The sequence below is a fragment of the Bactrocera dorsalis genome, chromosome 4 (genome assembly GCF_023373825.1).
Source record: "Bactrocera dorsalis isolate Fly_Bdor chromosome 4, ASM2337382v1, whole genome shotgun sequence".
In the NCBI taxonomy this organism is placed as follows: Eukaryota; Metazoa; Arthropoda; class Insecta; order Diptera; family Tephritidae; genus Bactrocera; species Bactrocera dorsalis.
The window spans coordinates 50,452,134-50,479,514 of record NC_064306.1 but is presented as its reverse complement, the minus strand read 5'-3'; the positions used below and the strand labels follow the sequence as shown (position 1 = coordinate 50,479,514).

At 35.5% G+C, this 27,381-nt stretch overlaps 1 protein-coding gene across 2 annotated transcripts in view; it reads left to right on the top strand.

The window, feature by feature from the left end:
- Positions 1-27,381, top strand: part of LOC105222737 (acetylcholine receptor subunit alpha-like) — a 299,949-nt gene that overhangs the window by 197,377 nt on the left and 75,191 nt on the right. For both annotated transcript variants that reach the window (XM_049454479.1, XM_049454478.1), the window contains exon 3: positions 25,751-26,045. In XM_049454479.1, coding sequence (XP_049310436.1) covers positions 25,751-26,045 — 295 coding nt within the window. The remainder of the gene's footprint in view (positions 1-25,750; positions 26,046-27,381) is intronic.

The following is a 27,381-nucleotide window of genomic DNA, read 5'->3' as shown; positions in this document are numbered from 1 at the left end:
TATTCTCCAGCGACTCCACTCCACAGTGAAGGTGGTGAAGTCATGGAAAGCGTGTCCCATCCACCTTTCTCTGTAAATGACGTTAACATCGAGAAAGTTAAAGACAGAGTGCTTAAAAATCCTCTTGTTGGAATCAGAGATATATCAGGGAATTTCAACATTTCTTTTTGATCGATTCAATACATTTTTGTTTATGGTTTGGTTATGAAGTGTGACAATGATGAATTCGTACCAAACGGCCTGAATATTATGAAAAACCGACGTCGAGTAAAAGTTTTAAAAGAGATGCTTGACAACTTAGCTGAACTTCAACGAACATATCATTACTGGTGACGAGACGTGGGTTTCTGTATATGAATTCGGAACTGTCTAACAATCCAGCGAACCACGCTTCAAAAATAAGCCGAAATGAAAAAAAAATCCACACCAAAGTCGGTCAATATTAAGGTTATGCTCATCGTTTGCTTTGATTACCATGTGGTGTGACTCACCAGAAGTTTGTTCCACAGGGTCAAACTGTCAATATGAAAAACAACTTGGCTTGGTGAAGCAATTGGTTATTATCGACCAAATTTACAGACAGAAAATTCATGAATATTTTACCATAATAACCCCTCGTCCCATGCAGGCATGATTGTGACCGACTTTTTAGACAAACATTAAACGAGAGTCACCGATCCGCCACCATATTCGCCGGATTTGGCCACTTGCGGCTTTCTTCGGTTTTCAAAACTGAAAACTCCGTTTCGCGAAACATGCCGATTAAGTTAGGGGTCTAAAAAAATTGGCATGTACAATGTATAACACAATATCTTTCCTTATTTCAAAATGTATATACCAACAATCGCATATTGCTAACTATTCCTTACGGGAAGGCAGCAAGAAAATTCCGAAAAGCTTATACGGTAGTACCAATATGAAACATACACACATTCACAAAATGTGTTACGTGAGCAAGCACAGTTAACTGGCACTATAAAGCTACAAGCATATTCATACATATTTACATACAACCACTTACGAGATTGCACTCAGGACGCACTCGTCAAGTGTCAAATGCGTCACATCCGCTTCCGACTGCATTTCAATCGTTGACGCCGCCAGACGGAAGGGTGCAATTGGCTATGCAGCTTAAAAATGGCTGCTTTCATGTGCAACAACAGTGATTGACAATGCAGTGATGTGGCAAGAGAAGAGCAATAAAGCCAGTTTGGATGAAATATGAAAGTGGAAGCTCGAAAGCAGCTCTGCCGAAAGGAAGGAAATAAGCAAACTGATATCGTCTGCAAAATATAGCTTTTCATTAAAACTGGTGAATGAAGTATGCGTATAACCTACATAAATGTTAAATATAATAATAAAATCATAACTTTTAATTTTAACTTCAGTCATAATAACCACAAATGACTTGCAATCCAAATCAGCTGCCTATTGCCTCCAGAAATATGCCTATAATATCAGTCTACCATCAATTATCCGGCTAATTGACTATTCATGTAACGTTGGCATGCCATTAAACTTCGCCAACCTCAGCCTGGCACCTGCCTTTACCGGAAGTCTCCATCGCTTTGGCAATGCCGGAGGCGATGGTTTTCAGTATAAGAGCAGTCAAACGAACCAACCTACATACATACCCCTAGCGACTTGATTGCATAGCTGACTAAATATCGGAAACTAAGCGGTTATTGTTAGGGCCAGGCGGAAACTGATAACCTGCAGCCACTAACTGGCAGCGGAAACTAGCAAAACAAAGTACTGCGACAGGCTGTACATATTCACGTGCATCCAGCGATTTGATTTATGAAAGTGATTTGTGAAATGCTTCCAAAGTCGAAGCTATAGAAGAGGAGTATATATTGAAAGAAAAAGTGGTCTGATGAGGTATTCATACCAGGCCGCAGCAGAAAGTAGGAGTATTGCCTACACTACCAAGTTGCTATCAAAATGGAAATTGATTGTATTTATCGAAAGAAAAAAACCGAAACTTGTGCGTTCGAAGAATTAACGAAAATGTCTAACAAGGCTTATTTAATATTATTACCGAGGGGAGGGTAGTGGTAACAAATGAAAATGTAGGCTATGACTTTAGAACAAAAGTTAAAAATTTTAAAGTTATAACTTCGCGCTACTTTACAAGATTTTTTTTCTTCTGTTGCTTGCAACTTTAAGCTGACAGTAATGCCAATTCGCCCACGGATACAGAACCAACAAGGGAAGACACTTTCCCCATTATTTGTGGTATACACAAAAAACTCCTCAAAACTTTCGCCGTAATTACCAAAAAAAAGTGTTAAATTATCTTTTTTAGGACTTCACGGTTGGAATTTTATTGTGTTTTTTCATTCAATATAAAAATCACGAAATTGAAGTGTCTATGTTAATTTATGTTGCTAAAAATTACATGTGTAACTGTCAGAATTATTTTGTCAAACACTTCGCTGCCTTTTGCTTTGGGTGATTTGTTTTTTTTTGTGTTGAAAACCTGTATACTTTTATAATTAACTTTTAATTTTTTATTATTTTATCTACGCAAGTCCCCTTGTTGTATGAATATAAATAATATTTAATTTTACAATTCATTTTAAAATAGTAAAATATTATTTTATTATACATATATCTGAATTGCCCTGTGCTGAAACTTAAATGCAGCCGTGTGCTTTTGTTTACATTTGTGGTGGCAAAGCAAAATACAATAAGAAGGCATTTAACGAAATCGGCTATTAATTATTAAAAGTGCAATATTGCATTAATTTTACTAGTTTTTAAGTATTAAGTGTTATTTGAAATGAATTGCTATAATTTATAAGCAAGTGTTAGTGAATCTCGCTAGTGCAATAATAGAAAATAATTTGTAGAAATGCCGTGTGTGCGGGCGCGACTTTTGTTAACGTAATTCGTAAATCGAGACGGAAAATGAGTAAAAAGTGAATTGGAGTGTAACAAAAAGTGAAATGTAATGTAAAAAGTGTCAATTATAGTTATAAAAGTAGTTTTTAGTTGTTACAATATGTGAAAATTTGCCTGCAAAGAAATGCAAGGAAACGATCATGTTCGTGCTTGTTAAAGGTGAGTCGACATTGAAGTGTATTCATTGTATTTGCTTTTATGAATGCATAGGGCCGTTAAGATGGTTTAGTTGTTTTTTTTTATAATTGGCGGTTCTAATAAAGCATTTTTTGTAAAATTTTACTTTGAAATAAGACAATACCGAATTTATTTATTTAGTATTTTCCATTCGAAGTTAGATTTCGGCGTGCAGCGTGTCTATATAGAATAATAAAGAGAAGAAATATTGATTTCACGACAGTTATCTTTTTATTTAAAAACTTGACAAAAGAGCCTTATAAAATATGTAAAACATAATTGTATTAAAAAAATTTAACTATACCAATATTTTCTATAGAATTCCAACATGTTAAACTAACAGCTACCTAATCTGTACATACAGCATTATAAATTATAAATCGGATATAAACTCCGCAATTACCTATTTCTGAGATCAAATCAATACAAGTTTCCAAATCTTTATTTCTTTACGTCTTGCTACGTTCATCGAAGACATACATATGTATGTATGGTCATGTGACCCAGCGCACACAACTTGGCCCCTGTTATTAGCTCTTTTCGGTTATAAAGGGTGATTTTTTAAGAGCTTGATAACTTTTTAAAAAAAAAAAAACGCATAAAATTTGCAAAATCTCATCGGTTCTTTATTTGAAACGTTAGATTGGTTCATGACATTTACTTTTTGAAGATAATTTCATTTAAATGTTGACCGCGGCTGCGTCTTAGGTGGTCCATTCGGAAAGTCCAATTTTGGGCAACTTTTTCGAGCATTTCGGCCGGAATAGCCCGAATTTCTTCGGAAATGTTGTCTTCCAAAGCTGGAATATTTGCTGGCTTATTTCTGTAGACTTTAGACTTGACGTAGCCCCACAAAAATAGTCTAAAGGCGTTAAATCGCATGATCTTGGTGGCCAACTTACGGGTCCATTTCTTGAGATGAATTGTTGTCCGAAGTTTTCCCTCAAAATGGCCATAGAATCGCGAGCTGTGTGGCATGTAGCGCCATCTTGTTGAAACCACATGTCAACCAAGTTCAGTTCTTCCATTTTTGGCAACAAAAAGTTTGTTAGCATCGAACGATAGCGATCGCCATTCACCGTAACGTTGCGTCCAACAGCATCTTTGAAAAAATACGGTCCAATGATTCCACCAGCGTACAAACCACACCAAACAGTGCATTTTTCGGGATGCATGGGCAGTTCTTAAACGGCTTCTGGTTGCTCTTCACCCCAAATGCGGCAATTTTGCTTATTTACGTAGCCATTCAACCAGAAATGAGCCTCATCGCTGAACAAAACACGCACGCGAAACACATTTCGAACCGAACACTGATTTTGGTAATAAAATTCAATGATTTGCAAGCGTTGCTCGTTAGTAAGTCTATTCATGATGAAATGTCAAAGCATACTGAGCATCTTTCTCTTTGACACCATGTCTGAAATCCCACGTGATCTGTCAAATACTAATGCATGAAAATCCTAACCTCAAAAAAATCACCCTTTATATGACGAGTTTCATGCATATGCTTTTACTCTATATACCATACATACACACCATATATACTTATATGCAAATGCCGTGCCAATGCTTTTTAAATTACAAAGTACACACGCATTTGTAAAAATATGTATGGCTGAGAATTTTCACTACTGTGTATGTTGCAATTTCTTTTTTATTCCTTTTCCTACAAGAGCAATATGCCGCTAAAAGTTTGCTCTTGCATAAAACAGCTATGCAAATCGTAAAAAAATATAGAAAACGCGTACAATTTATGCATCGTAAAATTTACTTTAATTTATAGCGCAGCATGATGACTGCTAAGTAGCTGGAAAGACATGCGTATACATGTGTACTCACTTATGAGTGCCTGAAAAAGTATGTAGTTTTCGCACCATGCTGCGTTTTTTGCTGCCAAATTGAATTTCATAAATTTTACAAATTTGATGGGAAAATCGGAAAAAGAATTTGTCAGTTTTTCTGGAATGTTTGCGCATTCACATAAATTTACAAATTTTCTTCTGTTTACGGGTTGATCGAAAATATTCATAATATATAAGAGTTCAATATCCTTATAATGTTCAAGGTTAAATTTTATGCTATTATACGGAGGAGACCCTCAGTGATATTTTTTCTGCTCGCCAGTATTTTTTAAATAAATAAAATTATTATATTATATTTTTTGGATTATTCTATAACAGGATATTTTTTTGGGCTAGAAGCGATCAAACTGAGTATTCTTATACAAATTTTCTATGTTCAGTCAATATTTGTATAGGGTGTTCCTCATTTTCTGTCGATATGCAAACTTTGAATAGCTGAGATATTCTGTTAAATTCAGTTCGATTTTGTTCATTAATGGCTTAACGTCGAAACAGCGCAAGAATTTAGAAATTTTTCATTTAAACTGTTCAATAAAACTAGTTCAAAGGGCAAATTAGCCGCATGTCGGAAACAGAAAATTGATGAAAGATTATTGTGTTACCATAAAACGACTGCTTTAAGGAGTAGGTTAAGGTTTCATGGTAAAAAAAATTACTTTTCTGCGAATTTATTTCTTGAATATGTATTGAGTAATTTTATTCGAACCTTTTGTACATTATTGAGCACATTTTTGACAATATAGCCAAAGACATAAAAATATATCCTTTGCCAAAACTGGGTTGAATCAGGAAAATGCTTTCTCTGAGGAGGCCCCATATGCCTGATATAAAGATTTTCGAACTTCCAGTTGATTTCATACCACATATATTGACCAAAGTGGGAAGTATTTTAATGAAAAGTCTGAAAGGGTACTTTTCTAATATCGGTGTACTGTTTTGCCCAAAGTGGATAAAATGGGGCAAAAACTTACCCCAGCCCCCATATAATATCTAATTTGAACCAAGAATACATGCAAATCAGTGCATTAAAATATCACTCGAAGACTGGTTTTTAATAAATTTTTCATATTGTATTCAAGCATAGTTCTCTAAAGTACTACTGAGTATCTTACCTTTCTATCCACTGTTCCAACTTTTAAAGTTAACTCATATGTTTATTTTCTGCGACTTAACATCAAATACTAAGTTAAACAATTTCAGTAGTTAATGCATACTCTGTTTATAAATTCATTATACACTCAATCCCCCTTTTGAGCTACAAGATTAAAGTAAAGCACGCTACTTTAGTTGGAATGCCTCGGTTATATGGCAGAGTATGTAATATTTTAAAAAGCCAGTAACAAAGGCTCGCATAACTTTAACAACAACTAAGCGCTCAACAGCCCTTTCCAAACTCTTAACTGTTATTGTTAGCTTTTGTTGTTATTTTTGTTGTCTTGTGCTCACATAAAGTATATGCCGTTTAACGCAGTGACCTCACATAAATACTTGCACTTGCACAACAACCGAAGAAATATGCAACCTGAACGCAGACGTACGCATACACTTGTACATATACATGTCACACACTTTTACCTTTCCTTGTGTGTGTGTGTATGGCAGCGGTTCAAAGGCAGTCAGCTATTTAATGCTGCTCGTAATGCGGCCGCTGAGTGCCAAGGATATTCGCAGCACCGAATAACACTAAGTTGCAGCAATATTTCCCACATATTGTTGTTCGTGTTACTGTATATTGGCAGCGGTAGCATCTTTACGACGCCACACTCCTTGAATGTCTGCTCACAAAAGACATACTAAATAAAATGAGCATGTGTTTGAGCGCGCTTACCTCAATATATGTGCGTTACGTATACGCCATGGCTTCATTTTGGGTTTTCTGTGAACCTACATGGTATATACTGAATACTTTCAAATGTTTAGATTGTCTTTGCTGGCGCGTTGAGACGTTGGCGACACTGTGAAAATTTATTGCATTGTTTTGTTACACAAGCAGCCAGAATAAATATGTTTGCTCGCGTGTGTGTGTGTAGTTTTGTATGCAATCATGTGTGTCTTGCGTGCTTTTCGCACCTTGTCAGCACAAAAGTAAGAAAAACAATAACAAGCATTGCATTATTGTTGCTGCTACTGTCACACACGCGCATGCACATATGTTTGTATGCGTGTATATGTATGTATGTAATCATAACAAACACCTTGGCATTAAAGTCAAAAACCAAGCAAACGAGCTGGAATGTCACCGCGTTGACAGCAAATTCGTAGTTACCAAAAGTGAATTATGTAGCATAGTGTAAGTAGCAGCCAACCTAGATCCCAGCATCAACGAAATAAGTAAATATAGCTATTGGGTTGTTAGCTTATAGCACGTATGATGTATAACTTTTGCTGAGACTGTGCTGACAGAGAAAATGAGTGAGATTATTGATGTGTTTTTGAAATTTATAAACTGCCCGGACGGAACTTCAAATGCATTAAACTTTCTCTAGGAGGTGGTAAAAATAAAGATGATAAAGTAAAAGATCAAGAGAAATGTCAAGATTAAGTTAACGATGGAGGCAAATATAAATATATGGATAAGGATTAAGAAAAGAATAAGATAAGATAAAGATATATGTATATATCTTTACCCTTATCCTTATCCTTATCCTTATCCTTATCCTTATCCTTATCCTTATCCTTATCCTTATCCTTATCCTTATCCTTATCCTTATCCTTATCCTTATCCTTATCCTTATCCTTATCCTTATCCTTATCCTTATCCTTATCCTTATCCGTATCCTTATCCTTATCCTTATCCTTATCCTTATCCTTACCCTGTCCTTACCCTTATCCTTATCCTTATCTTTATCCTTAACCTTATTAACTTAAACTTAAACTTAAACTTAAATTTAACTTAAACTTAACTTAAACTCAAACTTAAACTTAAACATATACTTAGACTTAAACTTAAACTTAGACTTAAACTTAACTTAAACTTAAACTTAAACTTAAACTTAAACTTAAACTTAAACTTAAACTTAAACTTAAACTTAAACTTAAACTTAAACTTAAACTTAAACTTAAACTTAAACTTAAACTTAAACGTAAACTTAAACTTAAACTTAAACTTAAACTTAAACTTAAACTTAAACTTAAACTGAAACTTAAACGAAACCTTAAGATAAGATAAGATAAGATAAAGATAGTGATAGTGGTTTTTATAATTTTATTGCAATGGTAATGGTAATGATAATAACTATACACGGAAGTAATGCAAAATAACTCGAGGTCAAAAAAATCCATTAATCCCTCTTCCTATTGTCATTGCTTTACCAAAAGTAAAACCTAACTTTTTAAAATAATTGCTGTTTCATCTGTTGTCAAACTGATACCTCTGCAAAACCCTCGTTCTTAATACGAGAAACCATTTTATATTTTTCTTTTACATTTTTCATGCAACGATAAAAGCTTCCTGGTTAACAAAAACTTTGCTGACCACACAAAAGTTAACGCTCCACTCATTTAATTGTGAGTTAGTTAGGCGGCACATCGCCGCAAAAAAAATTAAGGCATTAACAGCTTAGTAACGCTTTACAGCGGCGGTAAAATCACCAACGCTTACGCCCATGCGCTCATAGATACACACGCATAAATAAATGAAAACATTTTAATCTATGTTCTCAGCCATTCGCTCGCCGGTTTGTGTGAATATCGCATTTTAGTACGCGCCTGGGTGCGTTTATGTTGATGTCTCCCCAGTGCACCTTGAAAATTAACTGCCACAATGTTATGTATGCACAAACAGCAGTCGACAGCAGTAAATGTCCATTTACTCGAATCCCTGCGTTTATATGTATGTGTGTACATGTAAGCTACATGCTTATGCTGCCGTAATGTCTTGGCTCGAATGAGTGCTTTGTTAATTGTAGGATTATTTAATTTTCATGTAAAATGTACAAAATTGCCTTTCATGTTGTAAATTCACTTTGACGTTGCGTAGCAAAAGTGGAGGATGAAAAATTGAGAAAATTTTGTTTGTGCTTAATTTGATGAGGCTGCTTTCTTGTTGTACATAGATTATATTCAAATTTTTGTGCTTTCCACTGGGAGTAGAAAATGTGTAATATAACATTTTTCTTAAGTGTCAAAGGAGCTTTAAAAATGATGTGTTGCTGGAAATAAAATTCCTTTTTAATGGCACAAAGTGTGGCATTGTTAAACGACTAGGGCAGTTGAGTGCGTTGAACTCCAGTTCGTCAGTACCGAGAAACAAATTATTAAAGATAAAATTGTTTGCTTTCTATTCGCAGTCAGCTGTCAGCTTCTGAGTGAATATCTGGGAGGAAAATATTAACATGAAAAGAAACCCCTTATAAAGTTTAGATGTGTTTTCAAAATTTAACATGTACCCAGTCTTTTTTGAAAAAGAAGAACAGTTTATAAAATTACCATAATTTATAAGGCTGTTACTGAATGTTTTTTTCAGTAGATTATGAGATTATAAAGAAATTTGCCTAAAAATGTTGTGACATCAAAGGGTTCTTTCGACACAGATATAAAGTTTACCATCAAGAACGACGTGATGTTAAGAAATAAAACACTCAAATTCGGTAAAAAACCGGTTCTGTTTCTGTTTCTTTTTCTTTTTTTTTTGTTTTGTTATTGTTAATTTTATTTCATTTATGATGTGAACAAAATGATGGTTAAACAGTCACCACGGCTTCAATTGCATATTTCCTTTACATCAGTTTTCGATGACTCGACTTTCTACTATAGTGCGTTGAATTTTGTACTCTAGCTCCTCATTGACAAGTATTTAGCCACACCCTCATCTGATAGGTGTCTTCTATTCTTCAGGAATCTGCATACCTTGTAATAAAAGTGCATTAGTTTCCTCTCTTATCAACATTTTACTATAGTTTCCGACATAGTTGTGAATCAAAGCTGCCACATTGTTTCCAATCTTGACGTGAATAAAGTTAATGCTTATCAAATAATTTTATTTCTGATAACATGACATTACACATGTTGGTTATGCATAATCATACGTGCACATATATACGAAGCATTCTTTTTTAATTACTCACGTAAATTAAAAGTGGTACATTGTTCGTAAATGACATTCAATTTACTTTTCGTCGCATGTATTAAGCGACCCGGTAGGAAATTCATTGATGTTTAATGATCATTCCCATACTATTTCATTTCCTTACATACTTTCATATAAAATATGATCACGACTGGAAAATTTACAATAACTTACTTAAGAAACTTAGAAACCATTGTATATACTCACAATAACCGAACCTGGTCTGCTGCATAACTCAGAGTAATACAATGTGGCCTTTAGTATCAGATTGGTTCAGTACTCCACTTCGAAGTTTTTTGAACGACAAAGTTTCAAAACACCAAAAATTTATGGAAAGAAGATAACCAACTTTCAAAAATGGTAAATATGTTATATCAAAGAAAGTCGAATTCAAATTCGCATTGTTTTTGTTTCCTACCCGACTGTCATGGGATCTTAAGTCATATCTATAAGACCTACTGCTGAAATAGAAGAATAGGAGAACTTCATCATTTATCGCAAAGGTTTCTGAAAGAAAGAAGACTTAAGAGGTGATTGAGTTAATGGATCTAATAGAATATCTACTATATGTTATTTCTATATAGCATAGTACTTCCAGCGATGTCGCAGAAATTTTTACTGCCAAAAAGTTCTGAAATCCATTTGGAACTTCCTTTGAATGAACTGCGCTTGTCCTTTGTGTTGTTCAGAACTCTAAGGTATGGTTCAAGAAGGCCGTCGCATATCGACAAAGCACCTAGAGCTTGCCACAAACTAAATTAACGCGGTTAATATCCATTCCAGCCAACTCGGCGAGTTCGAAAAAAAATTTGCAACCGAGATATTTCAACCTTAGTTTGGTGAAAGCTGGACAGTGAAGAAAAAAATGCCTAGATGTTTCCACCTCTCCTTCCTCATGACAGCTTTGTCCCTTTTTCATAAAACACCTCTTCCAGAAACCCTTTGTTTCACAAATATCCACAAATTATTTCCACAATGCATAATCTTTTACAATTTTATCTAGTTTGCAATAAACTACTAAGCATGTTTCTGCCTATCGTTTTCAGATTTCCACTAATCGAGAACTAAATATATTATACTACCGTATGACTTGGTTCAAAAGATTAACCGACTCGTCTCAAAAAACTACTACTAGTAGTCTTAAAATAAGTTTTCGCTACGCAAATTTCCCACAGGCTCCGTTTGTCATAATCAAAACTCTTTATCTCCGACATGCTTCATCAGTAAGCGATATGCTTAACAATTTCCATGCAATCTCGGCTCATAGTAGTAACTATAAAGCCAAATCGTCCTTCGTGCGTTTGCCTTGCTTATCCTTATGGCAACTGCATAGCTCATTTCCTTCTCACATGAAAATCCACATTATGAGCTGGTTGCCAGCGCTGCGGCAGCGACAGCACATACAAAAGCAATATATTTATTGTGGTGAAATTGCATAAGCATCTACTACGTAGCATCGACTATGTAGCGGCGTATGATGCGGCACAGCAATCAGGACCAAGGTAAATACGGTCATCAACGACATTGTTGCGAACAGCCGCATTCAACACGATGCCACAACGGCACGACGGCAATTGTTATTGTGCTGATATTGCCATTTCCTTGTGGTAATGCAAGCAGTTAAAAAGCAAATGTCAGACAGTTTATGGCAAGATGAAGGAAATCAAAGTCGTTACTGGTCCAACTAATCTCTGGCCGTTAACTCGTTTTGTGAGCCAAATACAAATGAGGCCAATGAAGTGAAAACACGCTAACCAAACTGGGTGGGGAGAGTCGAAGGTAGAATGGAAGACAGCATTATAAAAGCACAGTAATGACTACGGTGGGGAGTAATTATGTGTAATTTTGTGTGTTTTCTATAAGAAAGGAGTATATAAGTTGTGAGAATTTTGTAGAAAGAATGTAGAGAGAAGTAAAAATGAAGTTATATTGCAAAGAAGTACTTTCGAAAATATTTTGGCTAGTCTATAATAATATACTAGGAGTAGTTAATTGATTGATATTACAAAAATATTTGGAAGTGAAGATACCAAAGACCACACAAAAAACGTGAACTTTGGCTGTAGCAAGCTTCACATGTTCAAATATTCTTACAAAAACGTGAATTTGATCGGCCAGTTTGTATGAATGCTATATGCTATAATGATCCTATTTGAACAATTTCTTTGGAGATTACACTATTGCCTTAGACAATATTCTAAGCCCAATTTCTTGAAGATATATCGTCAAATGAAGAAGCGGTCAATACAATTTATTTGGATCGTTCGGTTTGTATGGCAGCTATATGCTATAGTGGTCCGATATCGACAGATGCAGACACACATAGCTAATTCGACTTGGCCTGTCATGCTGATCATTTACATAAATAAAAGGTTTATTTTTTATAGGGCCTCAAACTAAATATACCCTGTTCAAGATATAAAAACACATATACTTTTTATTGCAATTTTAAATATATGAGCTTATAAAAATGTACATATATTTTGCCAATATTTGCTCACACACCTGCCTATATAACATACCAGATATAGGTACATATGTGTGCATGTAAATATTTACCATGAGCACCACCTTCGGCCCGCATATTTGTAGATAATTAATTGTATAGTCATCAATATACCTGTAAATATAGCTAACTGTGTATCCAAACGTATTGGTATTGGCTATGAATTGCATTCGTAATAGTATTTGTATTTGCTTTGGCGCTATTTGCGGACATCGTTAGTCAACACAAATAGCCGCATAATCGGCAAATTCCACGTGAAAATTTTCACACGCGGTCAGCTTTAACATTAGGCCGAAATATCGATCCCGATATGAGTGTCATTGTGTGTGTGTTACACTGAAGTTTAGAGCCTTATTTTTTATTAAAAATTTACATTGTGTTTATTTTTAAGATAATATAATAAATCAGAATATAGCTTATTGAAATTATTCCTATTTTTTCACTCCTAAATGTACGCTACATTTTCAAAATGGTATATTGAAGTGGATATTCTAGTCAAGAAATTTTAAAATATCGGAAAAATATTTATCATATTTTGTTAGTTTAGATATTCAAAAAGGATGCTTCATAATTCAAATTATTTTCAAACTAAACTCGACCGGTTTGCATGGACCAAAAAACCTTGGATGTAGTTCGTCACGATTTCTAAAACTCTAATCAGCTGATTTGATCACAATTGATTATTCTTAAAATATCTCTCTGTCGTATAAAGAAAATTCCAACTTTATGACTCATAATTTTTTAAAAAAATTTAAATAAATTAATTTCTATTTAATTAATGATATTTATGGTAACCATGAATCGGCCATTGTTTCTTCCCTTGACCGCAAAGGTAGAAATTGTGACGACGAAAATCAAAATTCGTGGTCCTAGTCTAGAATTACTCTTTAAATCTTTGAAATCAGTATACTGTTGCCTCCTGAAGAACGACTAATAAACTCAGTTTTCTATGTCGATCGCAATTAAGGTCGAAAATATCGTCTTAATGTAGGATTACCCTATTTTTACTTGGCTTTTACTTCGAATTTGAGATTATACCTATTTTTTATATCGAGTGTTCGTCATTTCATAACATAATTGTACTACCTCACTCCCACGTAATTGCTCTATCAATGCAGCAAAGATCGACTTGAGCCACTGTACAAAAATTTTAACCGGACTGACAAAACAAGCATGCCAATGCCAAGTATCCATGTACCTTTGTAAGTGCCATAAGGACTATAGTTTGAAAGGATTGTGGTTAGTGAAGTCCCATCATAATTACAAATTTTGAAAATCAGTTATTATAATAGTAATACAAAAGTCCAATCGGGTGAGATTGAGCGAAAAAATCTCTTAAAAACGTGAATACGAGCGGGTTACCTCAAGGAACTTTATTCATAGCTGTCATAAAAACTTGCTACTACCTTAGGGGTGAAAACTTTATTTCGCTTTCTCAAGCTTTTTACAACATTTTCTTCCTACTTGTGTACATTCTTTCTTTATTTACGAGAAAATATATATATATGCAGTTCCATTAAGCTCAACGTTGAATTCAATTACCATCTTCAGTACATAATCAGAAACAATTCATTAATCCAATGAAATTTTTAAAAATTATCCAAATAATATTAGACATGAAAATGGCAAAATTTCAAATGAACGCATAGATAATTTAAGACACTTAAGCCTTAAGTAAATACAGTGAGAAATTTCTATGCAAATTCGGCTACTTTAATTTGAGCAACCAATCCAATTGAGCAGCGTGCTGCGTGCGTGTGCGTAACAGACGCCTAATAGCTTGGCAAACAGTCGACGACCGGCATAAATAGCAAATGGCGCAATATTTAAGCGGCATTACCCAGTCGCCGACGACAATTGTCTGTCTATTTGGCTGCCAGTCTTACCTAACACACGCACACACTCACACATACCTCCTAAGCTCTGTATATGTAAGGCAATGGCACTTAGAGACGGTCTACGCGCCATTGGCACAGAATTGAGGCACAGCTGCTTTGCGACACCCAACACCGCTCGACTAGTCACGGAACATTTGACTGTGGTTTGTAAACCATTATGTGTTTGTTTGTGCGCCACTTGACGCCTCAGGCGCCGTGTCCAACTCACAGTAGATTTTTGCTTTATATCTTACTATACATACCTTTCTTTGTAGGTTTATGTGTGTGTGCGACTATCCTTCTGACCATTTTGGTAATTACTTTTTTGCGGTTTGAAATTTGGCAGATTTACATTGGCCCTTCGGTGTCCTTCCAGTTTCAGCTCCGCGTCCGGCGGCTTCGTGTTTGGCGTGCGTGTCTGTCCGTGGCATATGCTTTTTGGTATTATTTTGGAAATATAATTGCGTCACTCCGACAGCATCAATTTTTGATTTTTGTTTTTTTATACTCTCGCAACAAAGTTGCTAAAGAGAGTATTATAGTTTTGTTCACATAACGGTTGTTTGTAAGTCCTAAAACTAAAAGAGTCAGATATAGGGTTATATATACCAAAGTGATCAGGGTGACGAGTAGAGTTGAAATCCGGATGTCTGTCTGTCCGTCCGTCTGTCCGTCCGTCCGTCTGTCCGTGCAAGCTGTAACTTGAGTAAAAATTGAGATATCATGATGAAACTTGGTACACGTATTTCTTGGCTCCATAAGAAGGTTAAGTTCGAAGATGGGCAAAATCGGCCCACTGCCACGCCCACAAAATGGCGGAAACCGAAAACCTATAAAGTGTCATAACTAAACCATAAATAAAGATATTAAAGTGAAACTTGACACAAAGGATCACATTAGGGAGGAGCATATTTGGAAGTATTTTTTTTGGAAAGTGGGCGTGGCCCCGCCCCCTATTAAGTTTTTTGTACATATCTCAGAAACTACTATAGCTATGTCAACCAAAACTATACATAATCGTTTCCTTCAGGCATTTCCATATACAGTTCAAAAATGGAAGAAATCGGATAAAATCCACGCCCACCTCCACGCCAAAGGTTATGTTGAAAATCACTAAAAGTGCGTTAACCGACTAACAAAAAAAGTCAGAAACACTAAATTTTCCGGAAGAAATGGCAGAAGGAAGCTGCACCCTGGCTTTTTTTTTTAATTGAAAATGGGCGTGGCGTCGCCCACTTATGGACCAAAAACCATATCTCAGGAAGTACTCGACTGATCTCAATGAAATTTGGTATATAATATTTTCTTAACACCTTGATGATATGTACGAAATATGGGCGAAATCGGTTAAAACAACCACGCCTTCTTCCGATATAACGCTATTTTGAATTCCATCTGATTCTCTGTATAATGCAATATATACATTAGGAACCAAAAATAAACAAATATGTAAATGACGGATAATGAAGTCTCGATTATCACTTTATCATGCGAGAGTATAAAATGTTCGGTGACACCCGAACTTAGCCCTTCCTTACTTGTTTTTTTTTATTACGCCTTCGTACGGCCTCTACTCCAGCGCAGCGTTAAGGTCATTGCGACGGTTTAAGCTTCTAGTTTGATGGGCAAAATATTTATGTAAATTTAAATAACATAAGTAAATGAAAATAGAGAGCGAAAAAGTAGAAAAGGAAAGTTGTTCGTAATTTTTGAGCTTTTGTTTTTGAGCGACAAAGCGCTCCAGCTTTAGCTGTCATTTTAAATGTGTTGGTGGAAGGTTCCTAAGTATGGTTGTAGGCTGTGTCTGTACATATAAGAAAGTATATAAAGAGTGATTAAATTTGTGGACAAATATTTATACAATGTGCATGTTAAGGTGGTACTTAAGGATAATACTTATAGCCTGAAAAGGGTATAGGAAGTTTACCACGTAGTCGGAGGCTCTATATGTAAGTTATATATGTATATAAATGGTCATTGTGATTCTCTGAGTTGATTTCGTCTATCTTTTTGTATGTACTAGTTCCTCAGGTTTTGAAATATAAAAAAAATCAATATTTGTAAGGATATGGCGACAACTAACCTCGCCAATTTCGCATCATAATATCTAATAGTTACTCTAACTGAGTCATCAAGATCAATATAAATATCTTTTAATACCACTTTATGCTGGCTAATTTTATGCCATTTATATTATTGGGTAGTCGAAAAAGTATTTTCGTATTTCACATCAAATTTCAACTAATTTTTTTTTTATTTTCAATGAACTTTATTGAAACAAATATGTACGATATTGGTCGACCACTTTTTGCTCTTTTTTCGCTAGAGACATTATTCCATTGGTGTAAAACTTTTTTGGTTTCTCTGCGAAAATTTGCGACAAGTAATTTTCACAGGCTTCTCTTGAAGTCAACTTTACTCTATTAAGAGAGTTCTGCATTCACCGAAACAAATGGCAATATGGTGGTTTCATCAAACCTTCCCAGCCAAGCTCTCCCAGTTTTTGGCGAGTCATCAAAGATGTGTGTGGTCTTGCGTTGTCCTGATAGAAGATGAGGCTTTTTCTGCTGATCAATTCTGGCAGTTTTTTTCGATTGCTTGCTTCAATCTCATTAGTCCACCAAAACACTTAGCGTAACCTTTCGAGGTGTCATTCCTGGCTTTGCGACCATTTGTTGAGCTTCACTACGCTTGGACCATGATCTTTTTCGCACATTATTGTCGTATTTGATCCACTTTCGCCTCCTGTTACCACTCGCTTCAGAAATGGTTGGGTTTCATTTCGTTTCAGTGAAGAATCTCAGTTGTTAGTTCGGTCGATGAAATTATTCACAGACAATTCATATAGTACCCAAACATCGAGTTTTTTTTTATTGCCAGCCTTTTTTAAATGGTTCAAAACCGTTTGGTTATGATTGTTAAGTTCCTTAGCGGTGTCATGGCTACTTATGGGACGGTGCGTGTCAATCCTTTCCATAATTCCATCGAATTTTTCAACGTTAGGTCGGCCAGAGCGAGCTGCATATTTCACATCGGAATTTCCAGAACCGAAGCGAGCGAACCATTATTGTGCTACACGAACTGATACAGCTTCGTTTTCGTAAACTTCATAAACTTCATTGGAGGCTTGTGTGTCATTCTTCCCTTATTTACACAAAAATTTCAAAATTTAAAAAAGGTATGACACAATGTGTTTGGTAGCACCGGAGATCTATTGACAAAATACGAAAAGATTTTTTCGACTACCCAATATTATGAAACAGCTTACCCGAACAAAAAGTAATCAAACCTTAAATATGTTTTAAACTAGACTTGCTCAAAGTGATTGAGCTCGTTTCACAATATTTGCTATTTACTAATCTACAAGATTTTTCTAGATATTTATTTTTTTAAGCTGAATTGATCACGGGATTGAAGTTAAATATTATCATTTGCTTTTTTATAGCCTGTAGCAAAACATGTCTAAAAAATTATTGTAAAACCTCAGATTTTTCTTTTCTATCCCAGTTTTGAATATACATTTTATGGCGACTGTGAGGCTTTCTTGTAGGAAACTCGATGGCCACCCTGTACAAAGTTTAATAAAAACTTAGCAGATCACCTTTAATTTTTTATTAATTACTTAACCCAAACATCTTTATCTTTTATATATTACACGTATGAATGGAGAAATGAAATAAGTGGACAATTTTTAAATATATTTAACGCATCAAATTTTTCCTGTAAGGCATCTAACGGGTGATTTTTTTGAGGTTAGGATTTTCATGCATTAGTATTTGACAGATCACGTGGGATTTCAGACATGGTGTCAAAGAGAAAGATGCTCAGTATGCTTGACATTTCATCATGAATAGACTTACTAACGAGCAACGCTTGCAAATCATTGAATTTTATTACCAAAATCAGTGTTCGGTTCGAAATGTGTTTCGCGCGCGTGTTTTGTTCAGCGATGAGGCTCATTTCTGGTTGAATGGCTACGTAAATAAGCAAAATTGCCGCATTTGGGGTGAAGAGCAACCAGAAGCCGTTCAAGAACTGCCCATGCATCCCGAAAAATGCACTGTTTGGTGTGGTTTGTACGCTGGTGGAATCATTGGACCGTATTTTTCAAAGATGCTGTTGGACGCAACGTTACGGTGAATGGCGATCGCTATCGTTCGATGCTAACAAACTTTTTGTTGCCAAAAATGGAAGAACTGAACTTGGTTGACATGTGGTTTCAACAAGATGGCGCTACATGCCACACAGCTCGCGATTCTATGGCCATTTTGAGGGAAAACTTCGGACAACAATTCATCTCAAGAAATGGACCCGTAAGTTGGCCACCAAGATCATGCGATTTAACGCCTTTAGACTATTTTTTGTGGGGCTACGTCAAGTCTAAAGTCTACAGAAATAAGCCAGCAACTATTCCAGCTTTGGAAGACAACATTTCCGAAGAAATTCGGGCTATTCCGGCCGAAATGCTCGAAAAAGTTGCCCAAAATTGGACTTTCCGAATGGACCACCTAAGACGCAGCCGCGGTCAACATTTAAATGAAATTATCTTCAAAAAGTAAATGTCATGAACCAATTTTTTTTTTTTTTAAAAAAAGTTATCAAGCTCTTAAAAAATCACCCTATACTACTGTCTACATCAAATACAATATTACAAAATTTATATACATACTACATGCAATATATCGTCACCTGAAATGCAAAATAACGTATCATCAAAAAATTCGAAATTGAGTGTCTTATTGATTACGCTTCACTACATCAAATTATATACATACGTAATATTAAATATGTTCAACATTTTCTGGTTCTGCGGTCATATATAAACCAGTTTTAACCAATATTAATATTTTGTTTCACTCATGTTCCATTTTATTCCGTGTTTCATTCATGCCACTGTAAATTTCTGAAAATGTTGTTACGTTAATTTGCATTTCAGGTGACGATATGTATGTATACTACCAATGGCATTAAATCATTTAATTTTTGTCGTTTTAAACTTTTAATCCGATTTCTGCCTCCTAGCCATTCATTTCTCTCAGGCACTTAGTGATCTGCCAAGCGTTGATATTAGCTTAACTGTTCCCTTATATTCATTATTTTCTTTCATTTATATTTGCTTAGACTTTCATTAGACTTTTTCACTGCCTATTGTTCGGCATTTACTCCCACCTGGAAAGTTGTTTGCTCTTTTCTCTGAAACTCTGACAATAATGCGGATTTTCTAGGTTTTTTGTTTGTTCTGCTGCAGAGCAAACAGCTTATGCAGATATTTAACTTGCTTCGTTTACTCATATATATGTATGTACATATATGAACGTTGTATGTATGTATGTGTGTGTTTGTGTAAATACAAGTGTGCATGTAAGCGCTAAGGCATAATGTGGCTAGGGTTGAATTGATGTTTGGCTTTGTGGCAGAATCAGTTATTTTAATATACTTAAGTGATTATTTGATGTTTCTGTAATGATTTCTTGAGTCTCGTAAATCCTTTAATTATTTCAAAAGATGGCATTAATCTTGATGTCGGTTACACAAAGTGCTTTATTGTTTAAATATTTTCGGAAGAAACCTTGTAACCAAGGTAACCGATTGATATTATGTTGCTGCCACGCTTTGTAATGTTCGTTTGAAGTTTCATGTGCATATATATGTCAGTTAATGTGTGTTTGGCAGCTATTCGTTTTAACACGAAACGCTTGACTGGCGATTTTTCCGTGAAAAAATATTTTAAAACGACTTTGCTTAAGATTTAGTGTTTTAAATGGAATCAGTGCTTGAAAATATTCGTGTTTGATATCAGAGAGGTAGCCATTGATCTCAACATTTTGTATGAATTGACTCAAAACATTTTGGTTAATGTTTTGGGTATGTAGCAGATACCAAAAGACTTGAATCTACTAGACAACGTAGTTCTCCATTCATTCAACGCACCATTACTGATGACTAGACGTGGTCTGATAAAAATCCGGTTCCTTCCGGTCACTTAGACGCAAATGTCAAGTGAATGGGACTGACAGGTTCCTTCTAATATACCGCTAATACCTTCATTTAATGGAGTATTCCTTCTATAATAAAATACGAAGGAGTATCTGGCAGGTTTTCAACGTTAGAATGACTGATCCCTTGAATAGACCTTTTTCTTCATATTTCATACACTCTGAATGAATACATAGTATATCTAATTCTAACATATTTAATAGTATAAAAAAATATAGCATATTATTGTTGTCGGATGGACAGTCTTTGGCTGAATAAAAATCAGAATTCTTTCTGGTTTTGGGTCGTGGAAATGGTCATCGTTATGGATTAAGTCATCGTTTTTCTTAGTATCCAACAAATAAAAATAAGTGAATTGAGATTTTTGTTAATCAGTTATCCGGTGTAAGCCTCTATTCACAAATTTTTTCAAAGGCTTCAGTCACTCTATGGGAAGCAATCTCAGCCGACATAAACCATACTGGAAATGTTTTCAAGAAACCTCATCATTGAAGATGTCATTTTTATAGCAGTTCGCAAAACTAGAAACAACTATTTAGCGAGTTTTTTTCTTTCTAGTTAGAAAGCTGCAAGTACACAGCTATTTTATAACCTACCGAAATCCACTCTGACTAATGATCTCACACATAAATCCCAAATACCAAATAAAATAAATAATGTCTGTCTACCAGGCAGATAAACTGAAGCAAATGAATATTTGTACGTGTAGTAGTGCTAATAAAGCCGCCATTTCCTTGACACAGTCGGTTGAGCAAACCCCCTCAGCCAGCATTCAGCCACGTGTCAATCGCCATCAGCACCAACGCTCGCTCTTATGCTGGCGCTCTAACTGTCGGCAGTGATGACACATTTAATTACCCAACAAGTTAATGATCTGCTGATGTGCATATTTTTACGGCACATTTCACACGCTAATACCCAAACCACCTAGGAATGTTTGCTCAACAACCACTATGTGTGCTTGTGTTGCTGTTGCCAGCAGTTAAGACCGTTTCATTTAGCTTTGGTTCGTTTCAATTTATTTCGTCTTCGGCTTTGTTAGCTTTCTTCGAAATGTGCGCGGCCCATAAAATTCATTATATTACAAATCGTTTATTCATATCGGTGCATATGTATATAAGTCATTATATTCATTTCAATTCGAATTTGCTTCGTCATGAATTTGGTGCAACGTGGCGTATGAACAATATTCGGTGATTTACTCGTAAATGTTATTGATATGCTATGCCGTATTAATTTTGATTATCATTGTGCTATCACTATTTATTTGTGCTGTTTAAATAGACTGCCTAGAATGTTAGGATTCTAGCAATTGAGGAGAAATGTATGACTTAGCAGAGTCGGAGGCAATGAATAAGTGTTTCCCGGTTGGGCTTCTTGCATCTATGTATAAATAGTGATGATTTCGCAGTTCTTGGTTTTTTAATTTAGAATGGAAATCCATTCTCAGAATTTGCACTGATTTAAAAAAAATGTTTTGTTTGTCTTATTATTTGCTCTAAGTAAGGAATTTATAAGGTAAATCTATATATATAAAAGAAAGTTGTGTTAGTTACACCATTTATAACTCAAGAACGGCTGAACCGATTTGGCTGAAAATTGGTGGGGAGGTAGCTTAGAGCCAGAGTAAGGACATAGGATACCTTTTATCTCTTTATGTTAGAATCCAATACAACTCATAAATACAAAAATTATATTTTAAATCATTAGCATTTGTTCAAAATTCATGTTTGTAAGAATCAATTGAATATATGCGTACAATTTTAAGCAGATTCGTCCTCAAAACTGATACAATTGCTAAGTATTAGGAATAGAAGAAAAGAACTGCAACCAAATATGCAGTGTAATAGATTATAACTGGCTCAATAAACAGGCGCTGAGTACGTGCATCTCCAGCGTGCATTTTCCAGCCGCCCTTTTCGTCTTTCCACGCCTGAGAACCGCTTCATCATGTGCAGTATACTGGACTGACTGTCGATTGGACTCCAGTGGGAAATGATGGAGCTATGTTTCTATCACCGACGCTTTATTCCGATTAGAGAGCACTTAAACACTTCTCAGAATCAGATGTTCGTTGTTTTGGTTGTTTTTGTTGGAGGCACCTACTTTACTCATTTCGCCTGCTTTCAGCATAGCAAATATCTTTTCAACGGTGGATTTCCCTATCTATATCTCATTAACTAATAATTATAATCCAACTAATAGAAATCATATAGATGGTAGTAGTAGTAGTATTATCTATGTATCAGCCACAGTGAAGCGTGGACGGGTACTCTAGTAAGTATATAAATACAAAAATTTTCTATTCAAAGTCCAATTTGTTAAAAAACGATATAATAAAACTATAAAGAGATGAACTAAAATTTCGATTAAAGTTCCAATTTTCCTGATGAAATTCGGTAACACGAGGTTTGTTCAAAAAGTATCGCGAATTTTGTATTTCGTAAGAAAGTGTTTATTTGACCATTAATATGATGTTTTTGAATAAATATTCTCATACAAGGGTGATATTTTTTATTGATAGGTAATATTTTTATTGTCCATAGTACCGTCTGGCAAGAACTCATGATCCGCGACACGCTTGCAATCGAAGAAATCTGACAATCAACGTAGCTTTGTGCACTTTTTTTGGTCTTGGCTCATGCGGCAGCTTACACTGGAATACTATCATCCAGATTTTGTTTTCACATCATCACCATAAACCCATAATGCAACACCAGTTTAAAACACTCTGAGTTATCGTGGAACGGGATCGAATCTTATACCAACGATGGTCGAATTAATTCAAAAAGGCTTGTCGTCGAAAATTTTTATACTCTCGCAACAAAGTTGCTAAGGAGAGTATTATTGTTTTGTTCACATAACGGTTGTTTGTAAGCCCTAAAACTAAAAGAGTCATATATAGGGTTATATATACCAAAGTGATCAGGGTGACAAGTAGAGTTGAAATCCGGATGTCTGACCGTCCGTCCGTCCGTCCGTGCAAGCTGTAACTTGAGTAAAAATTGAGATATCATGATGAAACTTGGTATACGTATTTCTTGGCTCCATAAGAAGGCAAAATTGGCTCACTGCCACGCCCACAAAATGGCGGAAACCGAAAAACTATAAAGTGTCATAACTAAGCCATAAATAAAGATATTAAAATGAAATTTGGCACAAAGGGTCACATTAGGGAGGAGCATATTTGAACGTAATTTTTTTGGAAAAGTGGGCGTGGCCCCGCCCCCTACTAAGTTTTTTGTACATACTATAGCTACTATAGCTATGTCAACCAAACTCTATAGAGTCGTTTCCTTCAGGCATTTCCGTATACAGTTCAAAAATGGAAGAAATCGGATAATAACCACGCCCACCTCCCATACAAAGGTTATGTTGAAAATCACTAAAAGTGCGTTAACCGACTAACAAAAAACGTCAGAAACACAAAATTTTACGGAAGAAATGGCAGAAGGAAGCTGCACCCAGGCTTTTTTTAAAAATTGAAAACGGGCGTGGCGTCGCCCACTTATGGACCAAAAACCATATCTCAAGAACTACTCGATCGATTTCAATGAAATTCGGTATATAATATTTTCTTAACATCCTGATGACATGTACGAAATATGGGTGAAATCGGTTCACAACCACGCCTTCTTCCAATATAACGCTATTTTGAATTCCGCCTGATGCCTTCTCTACATTAGGAACCAATGATCATAGCGGAATAAAACTTTACACAAACACGGTATTTGAGCTGAGGTATCCCTTGTGGAAAAATTTTCGTGATCGGACTATAACTTTTCAAGGTCCCTGATATCGAACACGAAGAACTCAGTGCCTAACCTAACCTAACCTAATTTTTCACCGAAAATATCGGTAAATCTCTCAGAATTTAATTCTAATTAATTTTATAGCAAAATAAAAAATATGTAAATGACGGATAATGAAATCTCGATTATCACTTTATCATGCGAGAGTATAAAATGTTCGGTGACACCCGAACTTAACCCTTCCTTACTTGTTGTAGTATGATTTGACCTTTGTTTCAAAATAGGTCTCAGTTCCGGACATCACCTCTTCTTCAAAAATTTCTTCCAACAAGCATTCTGAAATAAGAAATAAGAACAATTAATCCATTATCAAATATTGATTCAAAACCTTGTGTTTATTACGTTTGAACATCTCCAAACACTGCTTCGAATCACCAACTCGGCATTATATTGAATCACTTTACAGCTCAGGTTCAGTTGATGTCCTCAGAGTGCGTGCTATCTCGATCAGCTTCACTTTACGGGTATTCAAAATTGTTTTGTAGACTTCTTTGAAATTTTCGTCCGTAACAAACTCTTTTGGACGTCCACTGCGTTCATTGTCTTTGGTGCACATTTGTACCCATCTAAACTTAGCATACCAATCCTTGGTGATTGATTTTTCTAGGGGAGTGCCTGAAAAGTAGTCATGAAGCCAAGTTTTTGCTTCAACTATTTTTTCCTTCAAAATCCATTATTTTATCAATACTTAATTAACTTAATTGTTCCCCTTTTTATAGCTCGGTTTGTTTGTTTTTACCAAAAATAGCTATATTCTGTATTTCTGCCACTCCTCCATTTCCGTGATTTTTGCCATAATTCCCGGCAAAATTATACTTACAATATTAATCATAGACTTTAGTGAGACAATTCGAGCACAAAGCTGTATCGTGTCTCTCGAAATCGCCTAATATTAATAACGGCATTATATGAAATATTACCGCGTTCAATCTCTGGCTTTCAAGACATATGCACCAGCTGCTTCTAAGCTCTAATTAACTACTGGCTATTAATTAAGATAAAACGCGTATAAAATATTGCTGTGTGGACGTAAAATCAAAGAAAATTAAGCGTTTTATATTTGCCGATCCAACAAATTGACGCACACAAACTCAAAAGCTTTGCAGATTTATTTGCCTCAGCAATTTTTGCGGTTTGTGCATATGTATTATCTCTCACATTTAATTTATTTTATCTGCATAGTTTTGGTATGGAAAGTCATTGTCTTCATGTGCTATGACTTTCTGAGTAGTTTTACATAAAGGCCGAGTATCGCCGAATAACCTTTTGCAATCAATACAATTTGGCCTATCATTTGTCACGCGACCAATTGCAGAAAGCCTTCTTCTTCTTCTTCTTCGAACAAAACATGGATTATTGATTACAAATCTTTGCTATTTGTAGCATGTGAGTGTGTGAAAGCGTGTGTTTGGATGTGTGTGTAATGCTTTTTTTTTGTCAGTTCCATATTAGAAAAAAAAATCTTTTTGTACACTCACTCTTCTTTTGCATTTCTCTCATTACTTTTATTGCTTTTCTCTTCTCTTTGTGTGTGTTTTTTCTAGGCAGCACATCGAATCCCGATGCTAAGCGCCTCTACGACGATCTCCTCAGCAACTATAACAAATTGGTGCGTCCCGTTGTCAATGTGACTGACGCTCTAACTGTACGCATCAAATTGAAGCTATCACAATTGATTGATGTCAATTTGAAAAATCAAATCATGACAACCAATTTGTGGGTGGAACAAACCTGGTACGATTACAAACTCCAATGGGAGCCGAAAGAGTATGGCGGTGTTGAAATGTTGCATGTACCCTCGGATCATATATGGCGGCCGGATATTGTGTTATATAATAAGTAAGTAGTTTGGCATTAATAAAAATCCCAAAACACGCAAACACACACTCACACAAACACATAAGCGCAAAGTCATCGCGCTCAGTCAGTGAAATATCAGCACATCAAATTCCCATATATCACAATCATCAGCCGCATCATCAGCAGCATGAGTGAGCGACAAGCAGACACGCGTGTTGCAAAACTAGCAGTGAAAAAAAATTAATTGTTGTTGCTGTTCCGTTAAAAATCCGGCTATGACTGAAAAAGAGCGCTGACATGTGGAACTTCTAGCTTTTTATGTACTCACGCTGTTCTTGCTGTTGTTGTTAGTCTTTTCACTAGCAATGTCGCTGCCACTGCTGCTGCTGCTGTTGCTATGCTGTCATTGTCATCGCCTCTTTTACTCATCACTGCGGTTTTTTGATTTATTTCATCCGAAGCGTGTCTTATTTATTGTTTCCTTTATTTTGGCAAATATTCTACGAAATCTCACATTTCCGTTTCTCATTTTATGCAAACTCATGCAAAACACTTACATACACACATATGCAAATGATTTCTGTTTGCTTAAGTATTTCTAGTCAAATATATGCAAATGCAAAACATTTTTCCAAGTCAAAGATTTTAACTCTGAACTATTTATCACTCTCTTTGAGTTTCATGCATAATTGCGAGTATACATAAGTCTAAAATAGTTTTGTATATGATGGTTGTTTCAAAAATATCAAAACCCTGAATCTTCTAATCTAAAGAAAGCTCTCTACTTCAGGATCTCATCCCGAAATACGGAAATGAAATCTAACCATTTGGTTTTCGGTAAAATTTCACATTACGCAGCATATTTTGCAAATATTATATGTGGACACCCATTTTTTAAAACTTTAAAAATTATCAAAAACGGCAAAAACTATTACTCCAATCATCATCATCAATCGAAGTTGGTTTATTGGCATAGACCATAGACTTAACGTAACCCCGGCGTCAAATCACACGACCGAGACGGTCAATTGATTGGGCCATTCCGTGAGATAACACGTTCACCAAACTTGGATTCACATATTGTCCAAACCCATATCATTTTTAGTTATCATTGAGTGATAGCGATTCCCATTCATAGTAGCGTGCCGGTCTTGATCATCACAAAGAAATACAGCCCAATGACGCCGCCGGCTCATATACCACACCAAACATTCATTTTTCGGGATGCAATGGTGACTCATGGAGTACGTATGGATTGCTGTCTGACCAATAACGCATATTTTGCTTATTGGCGAAGCCATTCAGCTAGAAATGAGCCTCATCGCTGATGATGATTTTTTGAAGAATTTCGGATAATTTTTAAGTTGTTGCTCAG